The 23,257-nt window shown below is 44.3% G+C and overlaps 1 protein-coding gene across 1 annotated transcript in view; it reads right to left on the bottom strand.

The window, feature by feature from the left end:
• Positions 1–10,021: 10,021 nt before the first annotated feature.
• Positions 10,022–23,257, bottom strand: part of UBE2QL1 (ubiquitin conjugating enzyme E2 QL1) — a 32,493-nt gene continuing 19,257 nt past the window's right edge. Inside the window, exon 2 of the mRNA XM_083448800.1 lies at positions 10,022–11,394. Coding sequence (XP_083304926.1) covers positions 11,263–11,394 — 132 coding nt within the window. The 3' untranslated portion in view covers positions 10,022–11,262. The remainder of the gene's footprint in view (positions 11,395–23,257) is intronic.

Raw genomic sequence — 23,257 nt, 5'->3', positions numbered from 1 at the left:
TAGAAAACAGGGGGAGATGGACAGGAAGTGGAATTAAGTATAAATAGATTAATTGAGCATTAAAGGTAAAAATATGGTTAGAATGTGTTAAGACAATTATAGGATAGAAAACAGAGGAAGATGGAAAGGAATTGCTGAAACAATTAATAGAAGTGGAATACAAAAAGGGAGGTGTGAAGAGGTCGAGGAAATAAGGGAAAGAAAGTTAAGATTTTGAAATTGAAATTTTAAATGGTTTTTGTTTTGTTTTGTTTTATTTGTTTGTTTTATTATGTTTGTTTGTTTTTATTATGTATTGTATGTTTTTTTCTTTTTTGATTTTTTGCAGTGCTGTGTTTAATTTGTTGGAAACTTAATAAATATTATTTGAGAGAAAAAAAGAGAAGAAGACAGCGGAGGAAAGGAGGATAGAAAGAAGAGCTTGGAAGTAGGTGGAATGGCTTGTTGGCTGAAGATTAGCTCAAGATAGCTGAACCAGTTGGCTCAGGCTGAAGAGACGACGGGAGGACTTGCCTGCGGCAGAGAGGCAATGAATGAGCAGAGGGAATTTCAGAGGAGCTTGACCGATTCGGTCGCACTGGGCGCAGAGCCTCGGGGGCACCACAACTATGGAAGGTGAGAGGCGGGGGTGCTGAATTTTGGCATTGCACATGGCGCCGCTGAAATTTGAGACCCCCAGATCCACCACTGGAATAAGGAACATTGTACTCTCCTTGAGAATGCTTCTTGTTTACCTGGATAGAAGATAGGAGAAGGGCTCTGCAAGTGTTTATCAAAACTAGCCTACTACGGAAAGTTTAAATTTGCCTTTGTTGCTGTGCCGACGTTTGTTTCTGGCCCTGTGCTGTTCTGGCACGTAGTGCCTGAAGGCTGCTTAGAAAGGAATGAGCCCTTGGGCTCAAGGCCGGCCCACCCGTGAGGCAAGGTGAGGCAACTGTCTCAGGCAGCAAAATCCACAAGGGGCAGCAGTCTCAGTGCCAATATTCCTTTCTCCCTTGTTCCTGATGTAGATCTTCCCTCACACCTTCCCTGGCAGGGAGGGGGGCACCATTTTGGGGTCTGCCGAAATGTCTTGGGTCTGAAAATGGTTCCCCTTTCCTGCGGTAGGCAGAGCAAAAAGCTTCCAGGCCAGCACGAAGTCGCCTGGCCCCTCAATTCTTGGTCTTCACCCTGAGATTTTACATGTTCCACACATGTGGAATTTAAGGTCAAGCCCAGAAACATACCTCTCATTTCTTCTGTTACATTACCCTGTGATTTATGTATTTTGGCATTCCCCACTTTCATTTCTAGAGATGTATTTAATCCTGTTCTGTTAAGAGATGAGTGGTGCTCAATTAAGTTTTTATTGTATTCCAGAAACTGCGGGAGAAGGGGCTCATTACTAAACAACTCCACAAATCTTTTTAATGCAAATGAAATCTGAAGGGGGAAAGGCTTCTAAATCACGCAGACACTTAATTAGAATTGGAAACATTACATTTCATTGATTATTATTTTTTAAATAGGGAGTGCTTACGATACATTTCAAAGGCTTCGTTTTTGCCAAACTATAGACCGTTTTCCAGCATAATAAAATCAAAGCATACCTCATGCCTGGCTTTATTTTTTAAAACAAGGCTTTTGCAAGAACTGCCAAACGAATGCCAAAAGGACTAGCAGGAAACTCTGGAGTCCTAAGGGTGAAGCTTTTGAACATTTGAAATGTTCACATTGGGAAGTTTCCCCTTTTGTTTCTTGTGGCATTACAATTTACTGCCGCTTGTCATTTCCGCAGGGGCTTCGCCTTAGGAGTCCTCAGATGGTATTATTGTAATGCCGTTATGCAGAGCTATCATAATAAATAAAGGCAGAAGGCAGATGCCAGCAAGAATAAAAGATTCGGGATTTTCTGCTTATATCTTGCTGCTGCTGCTACTCCCAGTTTATGCATTCAACAGAACAAAGTGGCAAAGCTTGCAAAACGGGTAACCTTTCCCCTATCATCCCATGTTTCTGGGCAAGGAAAAGGTGGTAACTTTTCATCAGACAGAGGGCAAAGTCACTAAGATGCTCAGGGCGTTTATTTTGGGGAAGGTGGAAGAGGCAGAGTCCCACCCCCTCCCCAGTTCCAGACCACATAAGATTACCGTATTTTTTGCTCTATAAGACTCACTTTTTCCCTCCTAAAAAGTAAGGGGAAATGTGTGTGTGTCTTATGGAGCGAATGCAGGCTGCGCAGCTATCCCAGAAGCCAGAACAGCAAGAGGGATTGCTGCTTTCACTGCACAGCGATCCCTCTTGCTGTTCTGGCTTCTGAGATTCAGAATATTTTCTTTCATATTTTCCTCCTCCAAAAACTAGGTGCGTCTTGTGGTCTGGTGCGTCTTATAGAGCAAAAAACACGGTATTCTCCCCGAGTACCTCAATCTGGGCTATTGTGAGGTTTTAAATTACAAGTGATTTATTCTTGAATATACCCAAGGGCAATTACTGAACTCTGCTGCGAGGTTACATACATAAATGGTTTTCATATGCATGTTAAATGGGGTGGTGTAGCTAGCCCCCTAGCCGTTGTCCTCTCCGCAAGAGCTACTCCAGGGCATTTGTGGACCTGACAGAAACCACAAAATGGTGTCCTGTCCCCGCAAGTAGGAAAGAAGGTATGAGTGAAGATCGACATTGGGAACAAGCAGGGGAATCAAATTAACCTTACCAGATGGCTGAAGTGGAGACCCCAGAGGGCACAGACCAGTTGACATATACACAGGGAATGGGTGTGTGTTTTTTGGGGGGAGACACTAAATATGCTAGCAAGTTTGGAAAACTCAGCAGTGGCCAGAGGTTTGGAGAAGATCAGTCAACATCCCAATCCCAAAGAAGGGCAGTGGTTATGCTTAAAATTCTACAAGGCAGGCTTAAGCAGTATGTGGACCGAGAACTCCCAGAAGTGCAAGCTGGATTTCAAAGAGGCAGAGGAACCAGAGACCAAATTGCAAACATGCGATTATGGAGAAAGCTAGAGAGTTCCAGAAAAACATCTGCTTCTGCTTCATTGACAACGCAAAAGCATTTGATTGTGTTGACCACAGCAAACGATGGCAAGTTCTTAAAGAAATGGGAGTGCCTGATCACCTCATCTGTCTCCTGAGAAATCTCTATATGGGACAAGAAGCTACAGTTAGAACTGGATATGAAATAACTGATTGGTTCAAAATTGGGAAAGGAGTATGACAAGGTTGTCTCCCTGCTTATTTAACCTATATGCAAAATTCATCATGCGAAAGGCTGGACTGGATGAATCCCTAGCTGGAATTAAGATCGCCGGAAGAAATATCAACAACCTCAGATATGCTGATGACACAACCTTGATGACAGAAAGTGAGGAGGAATTAAATAACCTTTTAATGAGGGTGAAAGAGGAGAGCGCAAAATATGGTCTGAAGCTCAACATCAAAAAAATTAAGATCATGGCCACTGGTCCCATCACCTCCCGGCAAACAGAAGGGGAAGAAATGGGAGGCAGTGAGAGATTTTACTTTCTTGGGTTCCATGATCACTGCAGATGGTGACAGCAGTCACGAAATTAAAAGACGCCTGCTTCTTGGGAGAAAAGCAATAACAAACCTAGACAGCATCTTAAAAAGCAGAGACATCACCTGCCAACAAAGGTCCATATAGTTAAAGCTATAGTTTTCCCAGTAGTGATGTATGGAAATGAGAGCTGGACCGTAAAGAGGGCTGATCGCTGAAAAATTGATGCTTTTGAATTATGGTGCTGGAAGAGACTCGAGAGTCCCATGGACTGCAAGAAGATCAAACCTCTCCATTCTGAAGGAAATCAGATCTGAGTCCTCACTGGAAGGACAGATCGTGAAGCTGAGGCTCCAATACTTTGGCCACCTCATGAGAAGACTCCCTGGAAAAGACCCTGATGTTGGGAAAGATGGAGGGCACAAGGAGAAGGGGACAACAGAGGATGAGATGGTGGGACAGTGTTCTCAAAGCTACCAGCATGAGTCTGACCAAGCTGCGGGAGGCAGTGGAAGACAGGAGTGCCCGGCATGCTCTGGTCCATGGGGTCACGAAGAGTCGGACATGACTAAACGACTAAACAACAAAATTGTCCTTCACCTCAGGAAGCCAGACCCTCATACACCCAAACTCCTTTTGCATGTGTATACACACCCCATTGAGCGCGACATCGCACCTTCTCAGCATACTGCTATTTCAGCTTCTAATTGCTACTGGGAAAAGCAGTCTAATTACTTGCTAAACTATGGCTGCAAGATTTCAGTGGTAGGTTAATCAATTAGGAAGTAATTGATTAGCTGGTAGGGGACCAATTTTCATCAGTGAGGATAAATTGTAATCAGGGGTGGTGGTGAATTGAAGGCACACATTTTGATGTTCTTTAGGTTCAGAAGAATCACTATAGCAGTTAACTAAAGAGGAAGCATGGAAGATGGCCTTACCTTCTGAGTGGAGCTTTTGCTTATAAAACAGCAATATCCTTAGATATTTCATAAAGGCATCTAGTTTGAGGATTTGTGTTGACAAAATAGGTAAATGTGTTTGTATTTTAAACATTGGTTAATCACCTGGACTTTTTATTTGGTTGACAACCTACCTGAAGCCCATTCAACATTTCAGAATCCATCTAAAAGGTAGTGCGATAAGTATGTCATGTGAACTGGAGCCCAGTCAGTTGAGATGATGGCCTCTTGGAGTTTGAGGAAACATTATATGATGAGGATATTTGTGGAAAAGTTAAGAGCAGAACCATACCAGGACAGAAGGCATCATCAACCCAAATCTATGTAACGATGATTCTGTAGGGGTTGCAAAGCACAGCATCTGTTCTCCTATCCACTTAAATCTCCCTTTGTGTAGAGATTTCCAAAAGGGATACATGACAAATCTGAAGAAACCCGAATCGTGTAGGCTGTTTATGTTGGCCAGATTTAACATGTTTCCCTCGGTGGTAGTGAGAGGAAGATACTTAGCTATCCCAGAATCAGAGCGTCTCTGCAAATGTGGAAAGCAGGAACCCGATACTCTAGAGCATATAATTTTTTCCCTGTGATTTTGGCAGTTATGCCAGAAGACATTTATTTGAGGCCCTAAAATTTAATACACAGATTTTTACACAACCAACTGTTCAGGACCTGCTAGAGGACAGCAATGATCAAATTACTTTAATATTGGCAGAATTTTTAAGTGCTGTCCATGAAGAAAGAATGGCCCATGATAAAGAGACAGTGGTTTTTAATGGTAGGTGATGTTGCTGTGTTGTATTATACTATCTATGTACATCAATTTATTTTTTGGAGTTAAGATTAGGACTGGGATAAATTGTGTTCGCTGAGCCCGTATTTTATACAGTCTATATATGATGTTTGTATGTTAATGTGCGGTGTGCTATGCCTAATAAAGGATTTTGAATTGAATTGAAAAATGATTCTGTAGGTGGGAAGAGCTTTATTTGGCAGCAATCTCTCATTTTGTTAATTCTCAAGTGTAACCATCCTTAGCTGCATAGACACACTTCTTACAGGTCTAGTGCACAGGCTCCCACACATGTGTGAAAACAGAAGAATAGAATCTTCAAGTTGGAAGGGACCTCAAGGGACATCTAGTTCAACCTTGCAATGCAGGAATCTCAGCTAAAGCATCCATGACAGATGACCGCCCAACCTCTGCTTAAAAACCTCCAAGAAAAGAGAGTTAACCCCCTCTCGTGGGAGTTTGTGCCGCTGCTGAACAGCTCTTGCTGCCAGAAAGTTTTTTTGAATGTTTAGTCGGAATCTCCTTTCTTGCACCTTGAAACCATTGTTTGAGTCCTACCCTCCAGAGCAGGAGAAAACAAGCATGCTCCCTCCTCCATGTGACAGCCCTTAAGACATTTGAAGATGGCTATCACATCTCCTCTCAGTCTCCTCTTTTGCAGGCTAAACATTCCCAGCCCCTCCTCATAAGGCTTAGTTTCCAGACCCTTGATCATCTTGGTTGCCCACCTCTGCACAGGTTCCAGCTTGTCAACACCCTCCTTAAAATGTGGTGCCCAGAACTGGACAGAGTATTCCAAGTGTGGTCTGACTAAGGCAGAAGAGAGTGGTACTATTCCTTCCCTTGACCAGGACACTATATTTCTGTTGATGTAGCCTAGAATAGCATAAGCTTTTTTTGCTGCTGCACCACACTGTTGACTCATGTTAAGCTTGTAGTCCACCAAAACCCCTAGATCCTTTTCAAATGCAATGCTAGGGTTGCCATACTGTTCTACAACTGTACCGATACAGAGAAGGATAGAAGGAAGCTGTTTTGTAAGAGGAAACCTGCAGAAATAACTCTGCCAATGCAGGTTGCTATCAAGCAGCGTGGAAAGAGGACGGTCTGCTAGGATGGTCAAGTCTGTGGCCAGAGACAGTATTGAAGGCCAGCTCTTCTTCCCCCCAAAACTGGGGTTGGCATCAGATTGATGGTGGACTGGGTGAAGTCCTCTGTCTTGAAGCTTCTCAAACTTGCTATAAGCTGATCTCTTGAGGCCGCATGAAAGAATAACACAAGCGCAGAAGGGCTCCACTGATTCTTCTGAGGGGGAACGCTCTACCAATCTGAAAAGTAAGCCCCACCAGCCACCCCCCAAATTGTCGTGCTTTTCTTCCCATCCTCGTTTTGTTTTTTCTCCCGCTCCCCCAGAAGTTTGCTGGAAAAGTTCGGTTTGGAATTTTTGTCTCGGGACTATATGATCAATGAAAGTGACAAGGCTGGTTCAAAATTGGCCTTGCTGGTATTCAAAACGGCGTTTTGTGTGCTGTATGGTGCCACTGTGTTGTTGCACAAACATTTGCACACGTATGTGTGGACTTGAGACAAGGTGCATCCGCTCACTCACTTGGTGGTGCATTTATTTTCTGGAAGCTAAATCATGAAGTCTGGCGAGGGCTGTAGCAGTTCGCACCGATGCACCAGAAAATAACGGCTGGGACAGTGTGATAACACCAGCTGCATGCAGGTGTTCAAACTCGTGCATTGACTCAATGCATGATGTGGGAGTAGGACTGCCCCCACTAGCCCCCCCCCGCTGTAGCAAACCCTACTGTTTCCGTGTTGACATGGACATGTGCAAAATAGAGCATGTACAGCTGCATGCATGAAGGCTTATGTGCAATCAGGAAACCCACAAAAACCAAGTTCCCCATTGTGTGGAGGCCTTTGCATGTATCATGGTACATGTGACACCTTTCTTTGCAGACAATAGGTAGGCTGGTGTAGCACACAGCTTTGAAAGAACAGGCCTCCCTGCGGCCCGGCTCACATCCAATATTTTAAAAATACTTTCTAGAGTTTCAGAAAACAGAACATCTTTAGGTATTTGGTCAAAACTAGAAATTTGCCAAGCGTATTACTTTTGCAACAGCATAGCAAATCCTTTGCATAAGACAGCCTCTTACTCCACCGTCACTTCAGAGTCCTCCATCTTCTGCGTCGTGAAATAGTGTGAAATATTTGAAAACATGCATGTACAGCTGAGGAATATATTAAAAAGCTGGAAAGCTTTTTTCAAGTTTTTCAATTCCTTTCATTTTCTATCTCGGGTGTATAAAGCACAGAGTTTACATTTAGAAATCACAGGTCTCTCTCATTATGCTAGTATTTTCAAGAATATGTTATTCAATGAAATGGAGTGAAATACAACTAAAACAAAAGTTCAGGATCTATTTTCCATTGCTATTGTGACACTTGTGTGTTTGGCCTCATGCATCAGATATACACTGAGCATGTGCAGGCATGCACACACTAATTTATCCATGCATCTATGCATACTTCTCCACCTGCGCATATACACATCACACATTCCCACCCATGCACACACACACACACACACACATCTTGATCTCTCCCCACCCGATAGACTCAAGCTGTGCCCCCATCAATTGGTGCCCAATATGGTGCCAACGTCTGCTGCCAGCCCACCCAAATGCAGACAGCACCCTGTTCCAGCTGCTGCCACTATGGTTTGCATTGCCACCCCCACTGAAGACGGCAAGCTGCTGGCGAGATTGCCGCTGGAGACACATGGCTCTGGAAAGAGAGGAGGAAGAGGAGTATTATGATGGCTTGCTGCCATCATAATACTCCTCTTCCTCCTCTCTTTCCAGACCAAATAGATGGAGGTGAGGTAATGTGATGGTACAACAGCGGGGGCAAGTTGAGAAATGATTTGGTGGAGGAATGCAGTGTCTCTTCATCTTACCTTACCTTTCCCGCCCCGACCTGGCCACAGTGATCCATGTGACGGTTACCTCCAGGCTTGACTACTGTAATTCGCTCTACGCGGGGCTGCCCTTGAAGCTGTCCCAGAAACTCCAGCGGGTGCAGAATGCTGCAGCGAGGCTCCTCACGGGGTCTCTGCCATGGGAGCATATTCACCCAATGCTTTTCCAGCTGCACTGGCTCCCGGTGGAATACAGGGTCAGATTTAAGGTGCTGGTTTTGACATTTAAAGCCTTTCATGGCCTAGGACCCTCGTACCTACGGGACCACCTCTCCCGGTATGCCCCACGGAGAGCCTCAAGGTCCATAAATAGCAACACCCTAGGGGTACCGGGCCCTAAGGAAGTTAGATTTGCCTCAACCAGAGCCAGGGCCTTTTCAACACTGGCTCCGGCCTGGTGGAACGCTCTGCCTCATGAGACCAGGGCCCTGCAGGATCTGATTTCTTTCCGCAGGGCCTGTAAGACAGAGTTGTTCCGCCTGGCCTTTGGCTTGGAGCCAATTTGATTCCCTCCCCCTCTTTCTTTTTTCTTTTTCCTTTCTCCTCCTATGATGATGCTGCATTTTAATATTTCAATATTTTAATTGTTGTATTTTAATCTTGTATTTCCATTTCTGGTTGGGACGGGCCCATGTCAGCTTTGGCATGTGGTCCAGAGAACGATTAGCGAGTCCAAAGGCTTGGAGGCGGGGTCTTTGGCCAACCCCAAACCCAAAGAATTTGGGTCGAAGTCAGAGGTCTGGCAAAACGATTGACTAGGGCATAAGGGCCACCCTCTCTTAGATTGATGCCATGAGCCTGAGCTTTTCTGCGATATGCATCCTTTACATATTTCTCTTGTGTTTCTGTGTGAAAGGAAGATCTCCGAATCGGGGATAGAAAAGGGGAGCACCTGTTTTACATTATGTTTTTATTTCCGTTATATGAGGGCATGCAGTTTTGTCAAGAAAGATTGCCAAGTACGTGCAAAGTCCCCCTTCCAACCCCTGAAAGAAGTTGTCCAAACAAAGGCCTAGAAGCAGTGTGTCCAAACTCACGTTCAAATCGTGTTTGTAGTCACTTCACTCAGCTTTCACAGTGCACCCAAGTAAATGGAAATTGCAGACACCCTTATGATGCTTTTGTGCAATCATATGCACTCGGATAGCTCACACATGCACACAAACAGCAAAAAACATTTTCTTGTTTGTCGTCTGCCTTTGCGCCCTCCATTTCTGGGAATCAGCAAAGAAGGTAAAATTTTGTTCAGGCCAGTAAAATGCTTCCGATACACAATCACTAGCTCTTCTGGAGCATGGACAAAATGAAGCACCTTCGTTATGCAAGTTTCCCTAATGGGAAAACCATTAGGTATGCAAAACCATTAGATGTGCAAGGAAAATAATACTCTTCAAAGGTGGCTTGTGTCTGGTTTGTTGTTATCATTGCTACAAAACGCCTTATACATGAGCATTTCGCTTTCTCGTGCAGATGTCTTTAAAGCCTGGTTTTGTCTGCGACGGAAAACTTCTTAACAGCCCTCTCTCCTAAGCATCCTTACTAAGCAGCAAGTCACACTGAACCCAGCTGGACTTACTCTTGAGTCAATATGCTTGGGAGTGTGTTGCAATTTTTATTTTCATTGCCTTTCACGATCAAAAACTTCCTAGGTTCTTTACCAAAAATGCTGTGAAAGTATTCATAGTGTAATATATCTGTAAGATTTCTAGCGTTGCACAGTAGTCCTGCAAACAGAATGACTTAAATCTTGAGGCAATTCAATCGTTTGCTTGATTTTATTTAGAATGTGTCCAACACAATTCTCCATTTGGGTTCCACATTTCAAACTCAACCCTTTGTATTCTTAGGAACATTATATGAAGTCTTAAAAACTTGTTTGATAGAAGAGGGAATGTGAATTCTTAGTGACCCTGCTGGACATTTATATGTTAACTGATTCTCTCTGACACGGGACTCAAAAGTACTTATCTATTATGTTGGGTGGGTAGGGAAATCCAGGCATACAAATAGTACAGAAATGCCTTAGGTCTTTAAAATCTGACTTTGCTTTTGTACTTGGATCATCATTTCGAACCTAATACCATACACTTAAGCTTAACTCTTCTGCATTTTGTCTAACTTTTTTGTTCAATCGTTGCAGAATACACTGTTCCAAAAGTTCCTTGTCCTATTGGGAAGAGGAAAACCATTGGGCTCCTCACAGCCCCTTGACTTGGGTTCATCTGGTGTCAAAGCCTTCATATGATCACATTGGTTTTATTGGTGAACAACAGCACACCACAATATCACCATAGCTAGCACATTTTGACCAACTGAGTGCTTTTGCCTTTTTTTTAACACTAGAGCGTCTGTCTTTGCTAGAATTTGTTTTTTTCATGAACCAAAGGTCATATTACAGAGCACAAATGAGGTCTAAAATTTAGCCACAGCAGACCACAGCTCCACAGAAGAAGAAAAAAACACATCTTCAAGTTAGGTTGACCTGCTTGAAAACATAGATTAAAAACAGCACAGCAAACATGGATCTGCAATGCACTGCTTCCTTATTTAAATATTAACTGCTTCGTTTTACATGGAAATGAACTAAGCAACGATGGATGGAATCTCCAGAACCGCCCGGTTGGTGTTGCTGTGCCATGGGGGGGGGGGGAGAGATAAGCAGGCGACAAGTGTGGCTCAGATGGAAGAAGAGGGTGGGGGGTGGGGTGGGGAAGGGAGTAAGTGATACAATCTCAACATCTGCGCTAAAGTGACTTGTTAATGATCAACCGATCATCCGCCAGTTTCAAAATATAATCTTATACAACATTTCCCCTCCCTCCCTCTGTAAACAGATCTGTTCATAAATAATTTGGACGTCTCCATGACATTCATGATATCTAACAGAAGCTGAAGTAGAAAAAGGATGGATGGTGGTATACGGCATTGAGGAAATGTCAAAGAGTACTTCATCGTTGTCGTGTTGCTTTGCTTAGCGTCTGATGAGCGGGTTGCACGTAGCATCAGCCGTCAGACACAGGGGGGGTCACCCACCCGTATTTTTCATGGGTCTTCACCAAACTCTTAAATGTTGCTTCGGCTTCCTTGCGGCTGAAGGACTTTTTTGATTTCCCAGCCTTTCTGCAGATGCGTCCCTGTGTAAAAGAAAAAAAAGGGGGGGGGGAGAGGAAGAGAAGAAAGGTGTGTTCAGCACCCCAATGCAGATGCAAGCATTAAATAAATCCCTCCTAGCAATACGGATTCACCAGCCCTCTTCAGTAAGAATATATCCATGCAGTGGTGTAGCGTGGGTTGTCAGCACCCGGGGCAAGGCAAGTAATTTGCACCCCCTAACCCGTGGATTTTAGTAGGGGCAGAGAGCTGCGAGCGCGCCCCCCCCCCCCGATGTTGCGCCTGCCCTGCACCCCCCAGGCTATGCCACTGTATCCATGGTCTCTCACAGATGTGTGGGTCAAGCTTCCTTCCCGGATGACAATGCATGAGTTGGCCACAACTCCAGCTAAGGCATGACTGATACAAGTTTCTTATGTGCACAGGAGACAATTCCAGATTGATCAGAGTACGTGTCTTCATGGAAGTAGTCCTGACACATACCATATTTTTCGCTCTATAGGACGCACCGGACCATAGGGAGCACCAGACCATAGGAGGGGGAGAACAGGGAAATTTGTTTTTCTTGTTCCCCCCCCGTAAAACAAGGAGTTCCCGCTGCGCTCTGGAGGCTTCAGGCAGCCTGGAGAGCGAGAGGGGTCGGTGCGTACTGACCCCTCTCGCTCTCCAGGCTTCAGTGAAGCGGCAGGAGATCCCTCTAGGCTCTCCTCTAGCCTCTAGGCTCTCCTCTAGATCCCTCTAGCCGCCTTCCCGCTGCCCCCCGAGCTTGTGGAGCTGGCGGTGGGGGGAAGCGCTGCTTTCCCCCACCGCAGGCTTCAAAGATCCCTGAGGCCTTTGGAGTGCAGTGCGAGTACCCGCTGCACTCCAAAGGCTTCAGGCGTCGGGGACAGCCTTTGCAGGCTCCGCAGGGCAGCGGGGTGCCTTCACCCCGCTGCCCTGCAGAGGCTTTGCGCAGCTAACCCCAAGCTAGAAGAGCGAGACAGAGCGCTCCGCAGCGCTCCGTCTCCCTGTTCTGGCTTTGGGCTTAGCCGCGCAGCCTGCATTCGCTCTATAGGACGCACACACATTTCCCCTTAATTTTTGGAGGGGGAAAAGTGTGTCCTATAGAGCGAAAAATACGGTACATCTGTATGCATCTAGACTGAGCTTCATCCCTTGTTGCTTAGGCGACATGGCTGGCGTGCACACCAGCATCTAGGGAATGGGACTATAGGCAGGCACATTCCAGACAGACCCTTCACACAATCGGTACCTATGGGTACCTGATGCCTGAACTGGGCTATGGTGCTCCTAAGTGTTTATGTACCTTTCAGGTCAAAGCCAGGTTTGGATAATCAACCAAGACCTGACCCACTGCTATTGTTATAGATGAGCGAAGCATCACATTAAACCGCAGAATATGCAAACCTTAAAAAAAGTGGATTTTGCCCCTAAAAAATAGTTAATTCTGACAAACAAACAAACAAAAACAATTCTTGTAAATGCAGACTCCGATTTAGCTTTGAAGGACTTCAAGCAGCCTTCCATATTCCTAAAACAAGGACTTTTTTTGTTGTCAAGCTGTAGGAAAGTCTACAGCAGGCACCCCCAAACTCGGCCCGCCAGCTGTTTTGGGACTACAGTTCCCATCACCCCGACCACTGGTCCTGTTAGCTAGGGATGATGGGAGTTGTAGTCCCCAAACAGCTGGCGGGCCGAGTTTGGGGGTGTCTGGTCTAGAGAGAGGACCCCCTCTTTGCATAACAGAACACGGCAATGACATAATATACTTATTGCAACCTGAGTATGAGTATCAGAAGGAGAGTGTGCCATGTAATACGGGAGAAGCAGCAAACGTGTATTATTCCAGGTTTACGTATCAGGAATCGGATACATATATATCAGTATCCCCACACAGAAAATGAAACCAAAGCCACCATTCATAAATTGCTTAGTTGTGTGTTTTCTTCGACACAAACATTAGCACTCACAAATTAAAACGTAGTTTGTAAAGTCGCCCTAAGAGACTCGGCACACCTGTTGTGCAGAGGCAGTCAAAGCAGCAATTTTTTTATTTCACAAATGAATTTTTTTTTTTATTATCTTGATAAACAAAAAACAAGGGGCATTTCTAATTATACTTCCAGGCTGAAATATTTTGCAGAAATGGCAGATGAAGCTGATGGACTACATGGAAATGGCGGAAATGACCGGCAGAATCCGAGACCAGGGAGAAGAGTCGATGGAAGAAGATTGGAAAAAATTTAAAGTATATTTACAGAAATACTGCAGAATTAATGAATGTTAGAAGTATATTAGAATGAAGTTATATGGTTTTAGCAGAAGGGTTATTATATGAATATTAAGTGTTAATGTGTTAAATTGGAAAATTGAAAGTTAAATTGTGTTAGGATAAAATATAGAACAAAAATTGAAGAGGAGGGAAAGGATTTGTTGAACCAGATAATTTGAACTAGAATACAAAAAAGGGAGGTGTGAGGAAGCCGAGGAAATAAGCTAATGAAAGATTTGGATATAAAATTTGGATGTGTGTTTTTGTTTTTTCTTTATGTTGTATTGCTGTAGTATTTTTTTTTAATTGTTGATGTATTGTTTGATGAGTTTATGTATTGTTTTTCTTCATTGTTTTTCTTTTTATAATTATAAAATATCTAATAAAATTTTATTTTTTAAAAAAGAAATATTTTGCAGAAGACCCTCATTATTCCAATATATTTCCAAACTATGTAGGTGAAATTTGGCTAAAGATTTTGAAGCCCTGACGAATGTACAATTTCCCCCGTCCCATTCTCCCCCAGTAAGGAGAAATGAAATAGAACTGTTAGGGGAAATTGAAATATATGTGAGAGTTTATTTTCTTACCAGTTCTAAACATACCCTTATTAGTTTAAGATCATAAAATGAATTATAAAAATGTGAGAAACGCCTGCAGCCTCAGACCTGGGGCCCCTCAAATCCAGTTTCCTGTTCCCACAGTGATGAACCAAATGCCTTTGAGAAGTTGCAGAGCGGGAGCTAAGCATGTCAACAGTTTCCCCATTTTGACAGGGTAAAGTGCAGCTGAACAAAAATTTTAAAATCCTGTCTTAAAAGCATTTTCTCTAAAGGAGAAAACAGTTCATTTTTTTTTAACCCTCAAGTCCATTTTCCCCCCACTGAAAAAAATAAAAAACTGTTTAAACTCCTCCTCTAATTTTCCTTAGGCCTGCACATCTGTATTCCTTTATTTCCTTTTGCCCTCTCCCATCCATCCGATCGTATTTTTCGCTCCATAAAACGCACCTGACCATAAGACACACATAGTTTTCAGAGGAAAACAAGAAAAAAATATATTCTGAATGAAACAGTGGATGTATGATTTTTGTGGTTCATGCTGTGGCCACAGACATGTGATTTTACGGTGAGTTTGGGGTAGCCCGATGCAAAAAATCCTGAGGATTCATGTGGATCCGTGCTTTGTAACCAAGCTTTTGCGCCATTGCGGCCCCACGCAACAGTGGATGCATGGTTTTTTTTGTGTGCAGGCTGTAGCCATGGACATGCTATGTGATGTGGTGGTGAATTTGGGGTGACTCAATGCAAAAATCCTGAGGATCCATGGGCTTTTACCTCCCCCCTTCCAGGCAGCCTCCTTTATCTCTAGCATCCCTTATCTCCCTCCCGATCGCTTAGCGATCAGCTGCTTCCTTTCAACACTCCCTTCCCTCTTGTTTGCCTTAGTGTCTTTTCCTTAGCTGGAGCAGTTTTTTGCTCCTCCTCTTCTTCTAATTTCTCTCCTCGTTGCTTTAGTCTTCCTGTCTCCTCTCCTTGCAAGTTCGCTGTCTTTACTCCCCCTCCCAGGCAGCCTCCTTTAATGCTAGCGTCCCTTATCTCCCTCCCTGATCGCTTGCAGATTAGCAGCTTTGTTTCAACACCTACTTCCCTCTTTCAAAAAAAAGAGAGCATGATCTGCTTTTCGCCCCTGGGCAATTCGGCTCCAGGGACCACGCATTCGCTCCATAAGACGCACAGACATTTCCCCTTACCTTTTAGGAAGAAAAAGGTGCGTCTTATGGAGTGAAAAATACAGTATTTTGGTTCTGCCCATGGAGGGGCACAACTTCCTTCCTAACCTAACTCCTGCGAGAAGCTACAGGGAACCAGGCAGAGGGCCTTCTCGGCAGTGGCACCCGCCCTGTGGAACGCCCTCCCATCAGATGTCAAGGAAATAAACAACTACTTGACTTTTAGAAGACATCTGAAGGCAGGCCTGTTTAGGGAATTTTTCAATGTCTGATGTTTTATTGCTTTATTATTATTATTATTATTCTGTTGGGAGCTGCCCAGAGTGGCTGGGGAAACTCAGCCAGATGGGCGGGGTATAAACAAATAAACAAATAATTATTATTACAGTCTGGGGGGTGAAAGTGTTAGAAGACAATCACCTCTTTTGCCCTCTCCTCACTTGAAGGTGGATCCCAGTTCAAGGGAAAAGGAGGCATTTTCAATTATTGTGCTGCCTTCCTCAAGCTTTGGGCTTTCTTGCTTGAAAATAGTCAAATGGAAGATGCTGCGATGTGAACATTAAAAAATAATAACAGCAGTAGCAGCCCAAAAGCTCTCATTCTGGCAGGGGAGAATTTTGGACATTAGAAAAGAACTCAGTGAATTCACCATTCTATCCCCTTGCAGGCATATAGGGTTTTTAAAAAAATATTTTTTATCCTCCACTAAATGGGAGACTTAATGTAAAAGGCTGCCCACATTTGGAGGGATGCCTGAAGAGGCTTTTGTCCTTTCCATCTCCTTTGCCTCAACAGGCAAACTAAGGGCACATTCCTAACTGCATCCACTGCAATGTGCAAGCTCAGTCGATTATACTGGTGTGCTGTTTTTCGGGGGAAGTTTGTTGCTTTTGTTTTTTCATCTTTATTTTCGATCGTGCAATTTATGTGGAAATGGTTAAGTTTGGTTGTGCATTTTTTGATGTTTTGTTTATTGTTTCTGAATACTTTTGCTATGTTGCAGTTATCTGTTTTCTCTGTGTTTGAGCATGGTTTGAACTGTGGGAACGTGGCAGGTGGACAAAACTATGCATGTATGTATGTGGGACGCGGGTGGCGCTGTGGGTTAAACCACAGAGCTTAGGACTTGCCGATCAGAATCCCCGCGACAGGGTGAGCTCCCGTTGCTCAGCCCCTGCTCCTGCCAACCTAGCAATTCGAAAGCACGTCAAAGTGCAAGTAGATAAATAGGTACCACTCCGGCGGGAAGATAAACGGCGTTTCCGTGCACCAGAAGCTGCTTAGTCATGCTGGCCACATGACCCGGAAGCTGTACGCCGGCTCCCTCGGCCAATAAAGCAAGATGAGCGCTACAACCCTAGAGTCGGTCACGACTGGACCTAATGGTCAGGGGTCCCTTTACTTTACCTTATGTGTACGTCCTCAACCCTTGAAATGCATGTGTTACTGCCCCGTCCTGGCTTAGCCATGCTGGCATCCACTCTGTAAATTCCTGCCCCATACCACCTGCCAGGTTGCAAACATTCGAGGGCATCTAAAGCTACAACACTCTATACACTTGCTTTTGATTAAGTCCCACTGAAAGAGACTTGAGACGAAATCCTATACAGTGCTACCTCCGGTTAAGAACTTAATTCGTTCTGGAGGTCCGTTCTTAAACTGAAACTGTTCTTAACCTGAGGTACCACTTTAGCTAATGGGGCCTCCTGCTGCCACCGCTGCGCGATTTCTGTTCTCATCCTGAAGCAAAGTTCTTAATCCGAGGTACTATTTCTGGGTTAGCGGAGTCTGTAACCTGAAGTGTCTGTAACTTGAAGCGTCTGTAACCTGAGGTACCACTGTATTTAAAATATACCAGCTGACTGGCTGTACTGCTGCCATGTAAAATATGCCAGCAGGACACCCCATATATGTCATAGGTACCTATTCACCAAGAGGCCACTGTAGAGGCGATATTTGGGGAGGGGGGGAGAAAGCTGCTAAGACGACAGGAGATCCGGCCTCTACTGAGTGTGGCAATGCATTCCTTGAAGGGTTGATCTGCTGTCTCTGTGGATCCTGCCACCTGAGGCAGTCACCTCACCTTGCCTCATGGGTGGAGCTAGCCCTTCCATCCAGTGGCCAGGTCCCCATTCATGGTGCAACTCTGCACCACCTCCACACCCGGCGGAAGGAATTTCTCTCCCTTTAACCTCAACTGGTACAACTCAGCAGCCAATCGCAGCACACCACCAAGGATAAAAACACAGGAGAGCCATCACTTTAGCTAGCAGCGCAATGCAAGATGGGGCGGCATCTCCTTAGCAGGACGTTGCGCTTCCTTGAGGAACACTTTGGAAGAGAGCACTTTGCTCAAGGCCTCTTCTCTCTGCAGCTTGAGCACACAGCTGGACCTTCACTTTCATGACAAGTACCGTATTTTTTGCTCTATAAGACTCACTTTTTCCCTTCTAAAAAGTAAGGGGGAATGTGTGTGCGTCTTATGGAGCGAATGCAGGCTGTGCAGCTATCCCAGAAGCCAGAACAGCAAGAGGGATTGCTGCTTTCACTGCGCAGCGATTCCTTTTGCTGTTCTGGCTTCTGAGATTCAGAATATTTTTTCCCCTGATTTCCTCATCCAAAAACTAGGTGCGTCTTGTGGTCTGGTGCGTCTTATAGAGCGAAAAATACGGTATTCTGGCCACAAAAACACCAATACAGTGGTACCTCAGGTTAAGAACTTAATTTGTTCTGGAGGTCCGTTCTTAACCTGAAACTGTTCTTAACTTGAGGTACCCACACACTAATGGGGCCTCCCGCTGCCGCCGCGCAATTTCTGTCCTCATCCTGAAGCAAAGTTTTTAACCCGAGGTACTATTTCTGGGTTAGCGGAGTCTGTAACCTGAAGCGTCTGTAACCCGAGGTACCGCTGTACCGTGCTCTATTCCAGTCATTCTCAAAGGGTGTAGCAGGAAGATTCAAGGACAATCAAAGGAACACTTTAGTGTAGCATAGTATCTATCTATATCTATCTATCATCTATCTATCTATCTATCTATCTATCTATCTATCTATCTATCTATCATCTATCATCTACTGTATCTATCTATCTATCTATCTATCATCTATCTATCTATCTACTGTATCTATCTATCATCTATCTATCTATCTATCTATCTATCATCTATCTATCTATCTATCTATCTATCTATCTATCTATCTATCTTATCTATCTTTCTACCTATCATCTATCTACACACACACACACAAAATTTGCAGAATATGGATAGACATATTTTCAAAAACAATTCTGACAAGTATGAAAGAACATGAAAGAGAAAGGCTTTTGTGCATTAACAAGGAGATGAGAGGGCTTTTTTTGTTTCAAATTAGGCATAATATAAATGAGAATATCCAGCAAGAGCAAGCTCTTGCCTCTCATTGAGTTTATATGGTACATATATAAGAGGCTCGCTTATAATTCTGTTTTGAGAAGGATTCATGTTCTTATGTAGCTGCATTATTTTATACTTTAAGGATGACCCACGTTCCTATTATAAAGTAGCTGTGTTCTATGTGATAAATCAAGCGCACCCAGGAGTTGTTTTCTTTTTGTTTTCCAATGTTTTCTCGGTGTGCTGCGAGCCAATTTTTATTCTGAAAGTGCGGCCCGTAGAAAACAAGTTTGAGGACCACTGGTCTACTCCATCAGCTGGGGCTGCCAAGGCAAAACACCCCACACAGGTGAGCAGGAAATGGGGGGAACTCCAACCCTCTTGTCCCAAAAGTAGCAAGGAATAGAAAAGGCACTCATCCCCACATGCAGAGAGTCACAAAGAAGAAACCCCATGTTTTAACATGGGTGGGGCAGACAGATGAACGCCAGATGTGATGGATGAATCACATGTTGTTTGCTCCCGGCTGCTAATCTGACCACCACAATAACTTTCGTATGCTTTCCGTTAAGCAAATAACAGGTCTCTGGCTGCTGTTGTACGCAGATATATTAATAACCAGTGCTCTAACAAGAGCAAAACCGATACTAAGCACATCTCTGAAATACATTCCATTTTTCCCCACAGCGTTATTTGCCGGGAAATACTTACAATGGAGCGAAGGCTTACCAGGGTTTACTCTGGCTTTGTCAAAACCACGTCTGTCGTTTAATAGATAAACACGGAAACTGGCAACGGGAAAATTTTGTTTTGAAGCTTGAGGTCAGAGGCGGAATTAAGAAATCTGCGGTGCCTGCTGGTAAGTCTGCACTGTTGCCATTTAAACAGACAATAAACCACCCCTGATTACACGGATCGGAAAACAACACATTAGCAACTGGGTTTTTGTTTGTTTGTTTTTTGCTTTAAAAAAAAGGGGGGGGTATTATGAAAACATTTTAGAAAAAGAAAATAACTCAAAGTGTTCCTATTCTTCCTTCCTATCCTCAGCAACTAAAATGCACTTAAATCAAGCCAAATAGCAAACCAGGACTTGGAAAAGCACTTTGCTGGTAGGAATTAGTGGGCGAGTCAGGTCTAACAGACTCAGTTTCCACAATCATAGAATCATAGAGTTGGAAGAGACCACAAGGGCCATCGAGTCCAACCCCCTACCAAGCAGGAAACACCATCAGAGCCCTCCTGACATATGGTTGTCAAGCCTCTGCTTATAGACCTCCAAAGAAGGAGACTCCACCACACTCCTTGGCAGCAAATTCCACTGTCGAACAGCTCTTACTGTCAGGAAGTTCTTCCTAATGTTTAGGTGGACTCTTCTTTCTTGTAGTTTGGATCCATTGCTCCGTGTCCGCTTCTCTGGAGCAGCAGAAAACAACCTTTCTCCCTCCTCTATGTGACATCCTTTTATATATTTGAACATGGCTATCATATCCCCCCTTAACCTCCTCTTCTCCAGGCTAAACATGCCCAGCTCCCTTAGCCGTTCCTCATAAGGCATCGTTTCCAGGCCTTTGACCATTTTGGTGGCCCTCCTCTGGACACAGAGTCATGTGGCAAAGAAGTTATTGGACTGCACTGCTTCAGTGAGAACGTGTGGGTTGCATGTTTGAATGCTCCCCCATTTAAAAAGACAGATCAAACCTTTCTCTGGAATCTATTAATAAAGTAAGCTCACTCTAAAGTAAGGCTGTATATTGTCTCCCTGCTTATTTAACTTATATGCAGAAGTCATCATGCAAAAGGCTGGGCTGGATGAATCCCAAGCCGGAATTAAGATCGCTGGAAGAAATATCAACAACCTCAGATATGCAGATGACACAACCTTGATGGCAGAAAGTGAGGAGGAATTAAAGAACCTTTTAATGAGGGTGAAAGAGGAGAGCGCAAAATATGGTCTGAATCTCAACATCAAAAAAACGAAGATCATGGCCACTGGGCCCATCACCTCCTGGCAAATAGAAGGGGAAGAAATGGAGGCAGTGAGAGATTTTACTTTCTTGGGCTCCATGATCACTGCAGATGGTGACAGCAGTCACGAAATTAAAAGACGCCTGCTCCTTGGGAGAAAGGCGATGGCAAACCTAGACAGCATCTTAAAAAGCAGAGACATCACCTTGCCGACAAAGGTCCGTATAGTTAAAGCTATGGTTTTTCCAATAGTGATGTATGGAAGTGAGAGCTGGACCATAAAGAAGGCTGATGGCCGAAGAATCGATGCTTTTGAATTATGGTGCTGGAGGAGACTCTTGAGAGTCCCATGGACTGCAAGAAGATCAAACGTATCCATTCTGAAGGAAATCAGCCCTGAGTGCTCACTGGAAAGGCAGATCCTGAAGCAGAGGCTCCAATACTTTGGCCACCTCATGAGAAGAGAAGACTCTCTGGAAAAGACCCTGATGTTGGGAAAGACGGAGGGCACAAGAAGGGGACGACAGAGGACGAGATGGTTGGACAGTGTTCTCGAAGCTACCAGCATGAGTTTGACCAAACTGTGGGAGGCAGTGGAAGACAGGAGTGCCTGGCGTGCTCTGGTCCATGGGGTCACGAAGAGTCGGACACGACTAAACAACAACAACAATTAGCTGCCTGAAGCAAGTGTCGTCACATGGTACAGATTCTCTGGGCGCAACCTGCTTTTCCTCTTGCAAAGTTCTTGCACATTCGTCTTGCATATGCACAAGAAACTGTTCCACAGCGCAGAAGGAATTGTCTGGATTGCAAAGACTTTATCCAAGCCTTCTTTAATGTGCTGGTTTACTCCCTTCCTCCACACTTTATGTAAGTTGTTTGCTTCCGGCGTCCAGGGCTACTGGATGATAGAATTTGTTTGCGCCCAACTGAGGCATTGGAAAAATATAGTGGTTTGTTTGCACCCTGCTGACAGGAGAAGATAATATTTTGCATCCAGCTGAGCAACCAAGGAAGCAGAATCTTCTTCGCAGAAGTTTGAGTCTATTAAATTTTATATCTGTGAAATCTGTAAAGTGGATTTTGCATTATATAATTTATGTTGGAGGATATGAATGGGATTTTCTGCATACATTTCATGGTTAACAGTAAACACTTGGAGACTGTTCTATTATTATGCAATTTATAAACATGCGGGAAAAATAAACAATGAAATAAATTTCACATAAAAGAAAAAGACAAATGAAGCTAGAAATAAAATACCAAATTTCTCGATTTTTCCTAGTCTGGCTTCATTCTATAGAATAACATTTGCTTCTTGGGGATTTATCCTTTAAGCCTACTGTTATGAATGCTGGCCAAGTATGTCTCTGTTTTGTATATCTGCTATTGATCAAATTGTTCCCTACCTTTGAAGGTGACCCTTAGTTGTAACTAATCCAGAATGCGGCAGCTAGACTGGTGACTGGGAGCAGCCGCCGAGACAATATAACACCGGTCTTGAAAGACCTACATTGGCTCCCAGTATGTTTCCGAGCACAATTCAAAGTGTTGGTGCGGACCTTTAAAGCCCTAAACGGCCTCGGTCCAGTATATCTGAAGGAGCGTCTCCACCCCCATCGTTCTGCCCGGACACTGAGGTCCAGCTCCGAGGGCCTTCTGGCGGTTCCCTCACTGCGAGAGGCCAAGTTACAGGGAACCAGGCAGAGGGCCTTCTCGGTAGTGGCACCCGTCCTGTGGAACGCCCTCCCAGCAGATGTCAAAGTGATAAACAACTACCTGACATTCAGAAGACATCTGAAGGCAGCCCTGTTCAGGGAAGTTTTTAATATGTGACATTTTAGTGTATTTTTCATCTTTGTTGGAAGCTGCCCAGAGTGGCTGGGGAAACCCAGCCAGATGGGCGAGGTACAAATAATAAATTATTATTATTATTATTATTATTATTATTATTAATGACCCAAGATGCTCAATGAATGGCTCTTTAGGGCAGGATTGGGGAACCTCCGTGCAATCCCCATAATCCCTAACCATTGGGCATGATGGCTGGAACCGGTGGAAGTCCAACATCTTGAGAACCACAAGTTCCCCATCTAGCCTTGCTTTATTGGAGAATGGTGAGGAATGTAAACAGGCCGTCTTTAGCATATGCACCACCGGGGTGCAAAGATCCGCCCAGCGCCCCCAAAGTAACTTTTATTGAGCTTTTTGGGGGGAAGCCAAAGTTGTTGACCTTTTTTAGGGGGGAAATCGCTGGCCTGTAACAATGACGCAACGGATAAAACTGCTTTTGTTTCCTGGCTCGTTGGGAATATTTGATGCTACGGAGTAACAGCGCAACGGAGGAGGGGGCGGGGACTTTCGCTCCATTGCTTTTCACTGCTGCCAATCAAGAGGGACAGGCATACAGTAGGTATACATTTAGCGTCCCCCAGAATTCGGTGCCTGGGTGCCCCGCACCCCTGGATAAAGACAGCCCTGAATGTGAAACCCATCTGAATCTTCAGGAAGCGATTCATCTTCTGCTCTTCAGTGGACCC

This window comes from Podarcis tiliguerta, assembly GCF_965153285.1.
Source record: "Podarcis tiliguerta genome assembly, chromosome: 7".
Lineage (NCBI taxonomy): Eukaryota > Metazoa > Chordata > Lepidosauria > Squamata > Lacertidae > Podarcis > Podarcis tiliguerta.
This window is presented reverse-complemented; position numbering and strand designations above follow the sequence as displayed.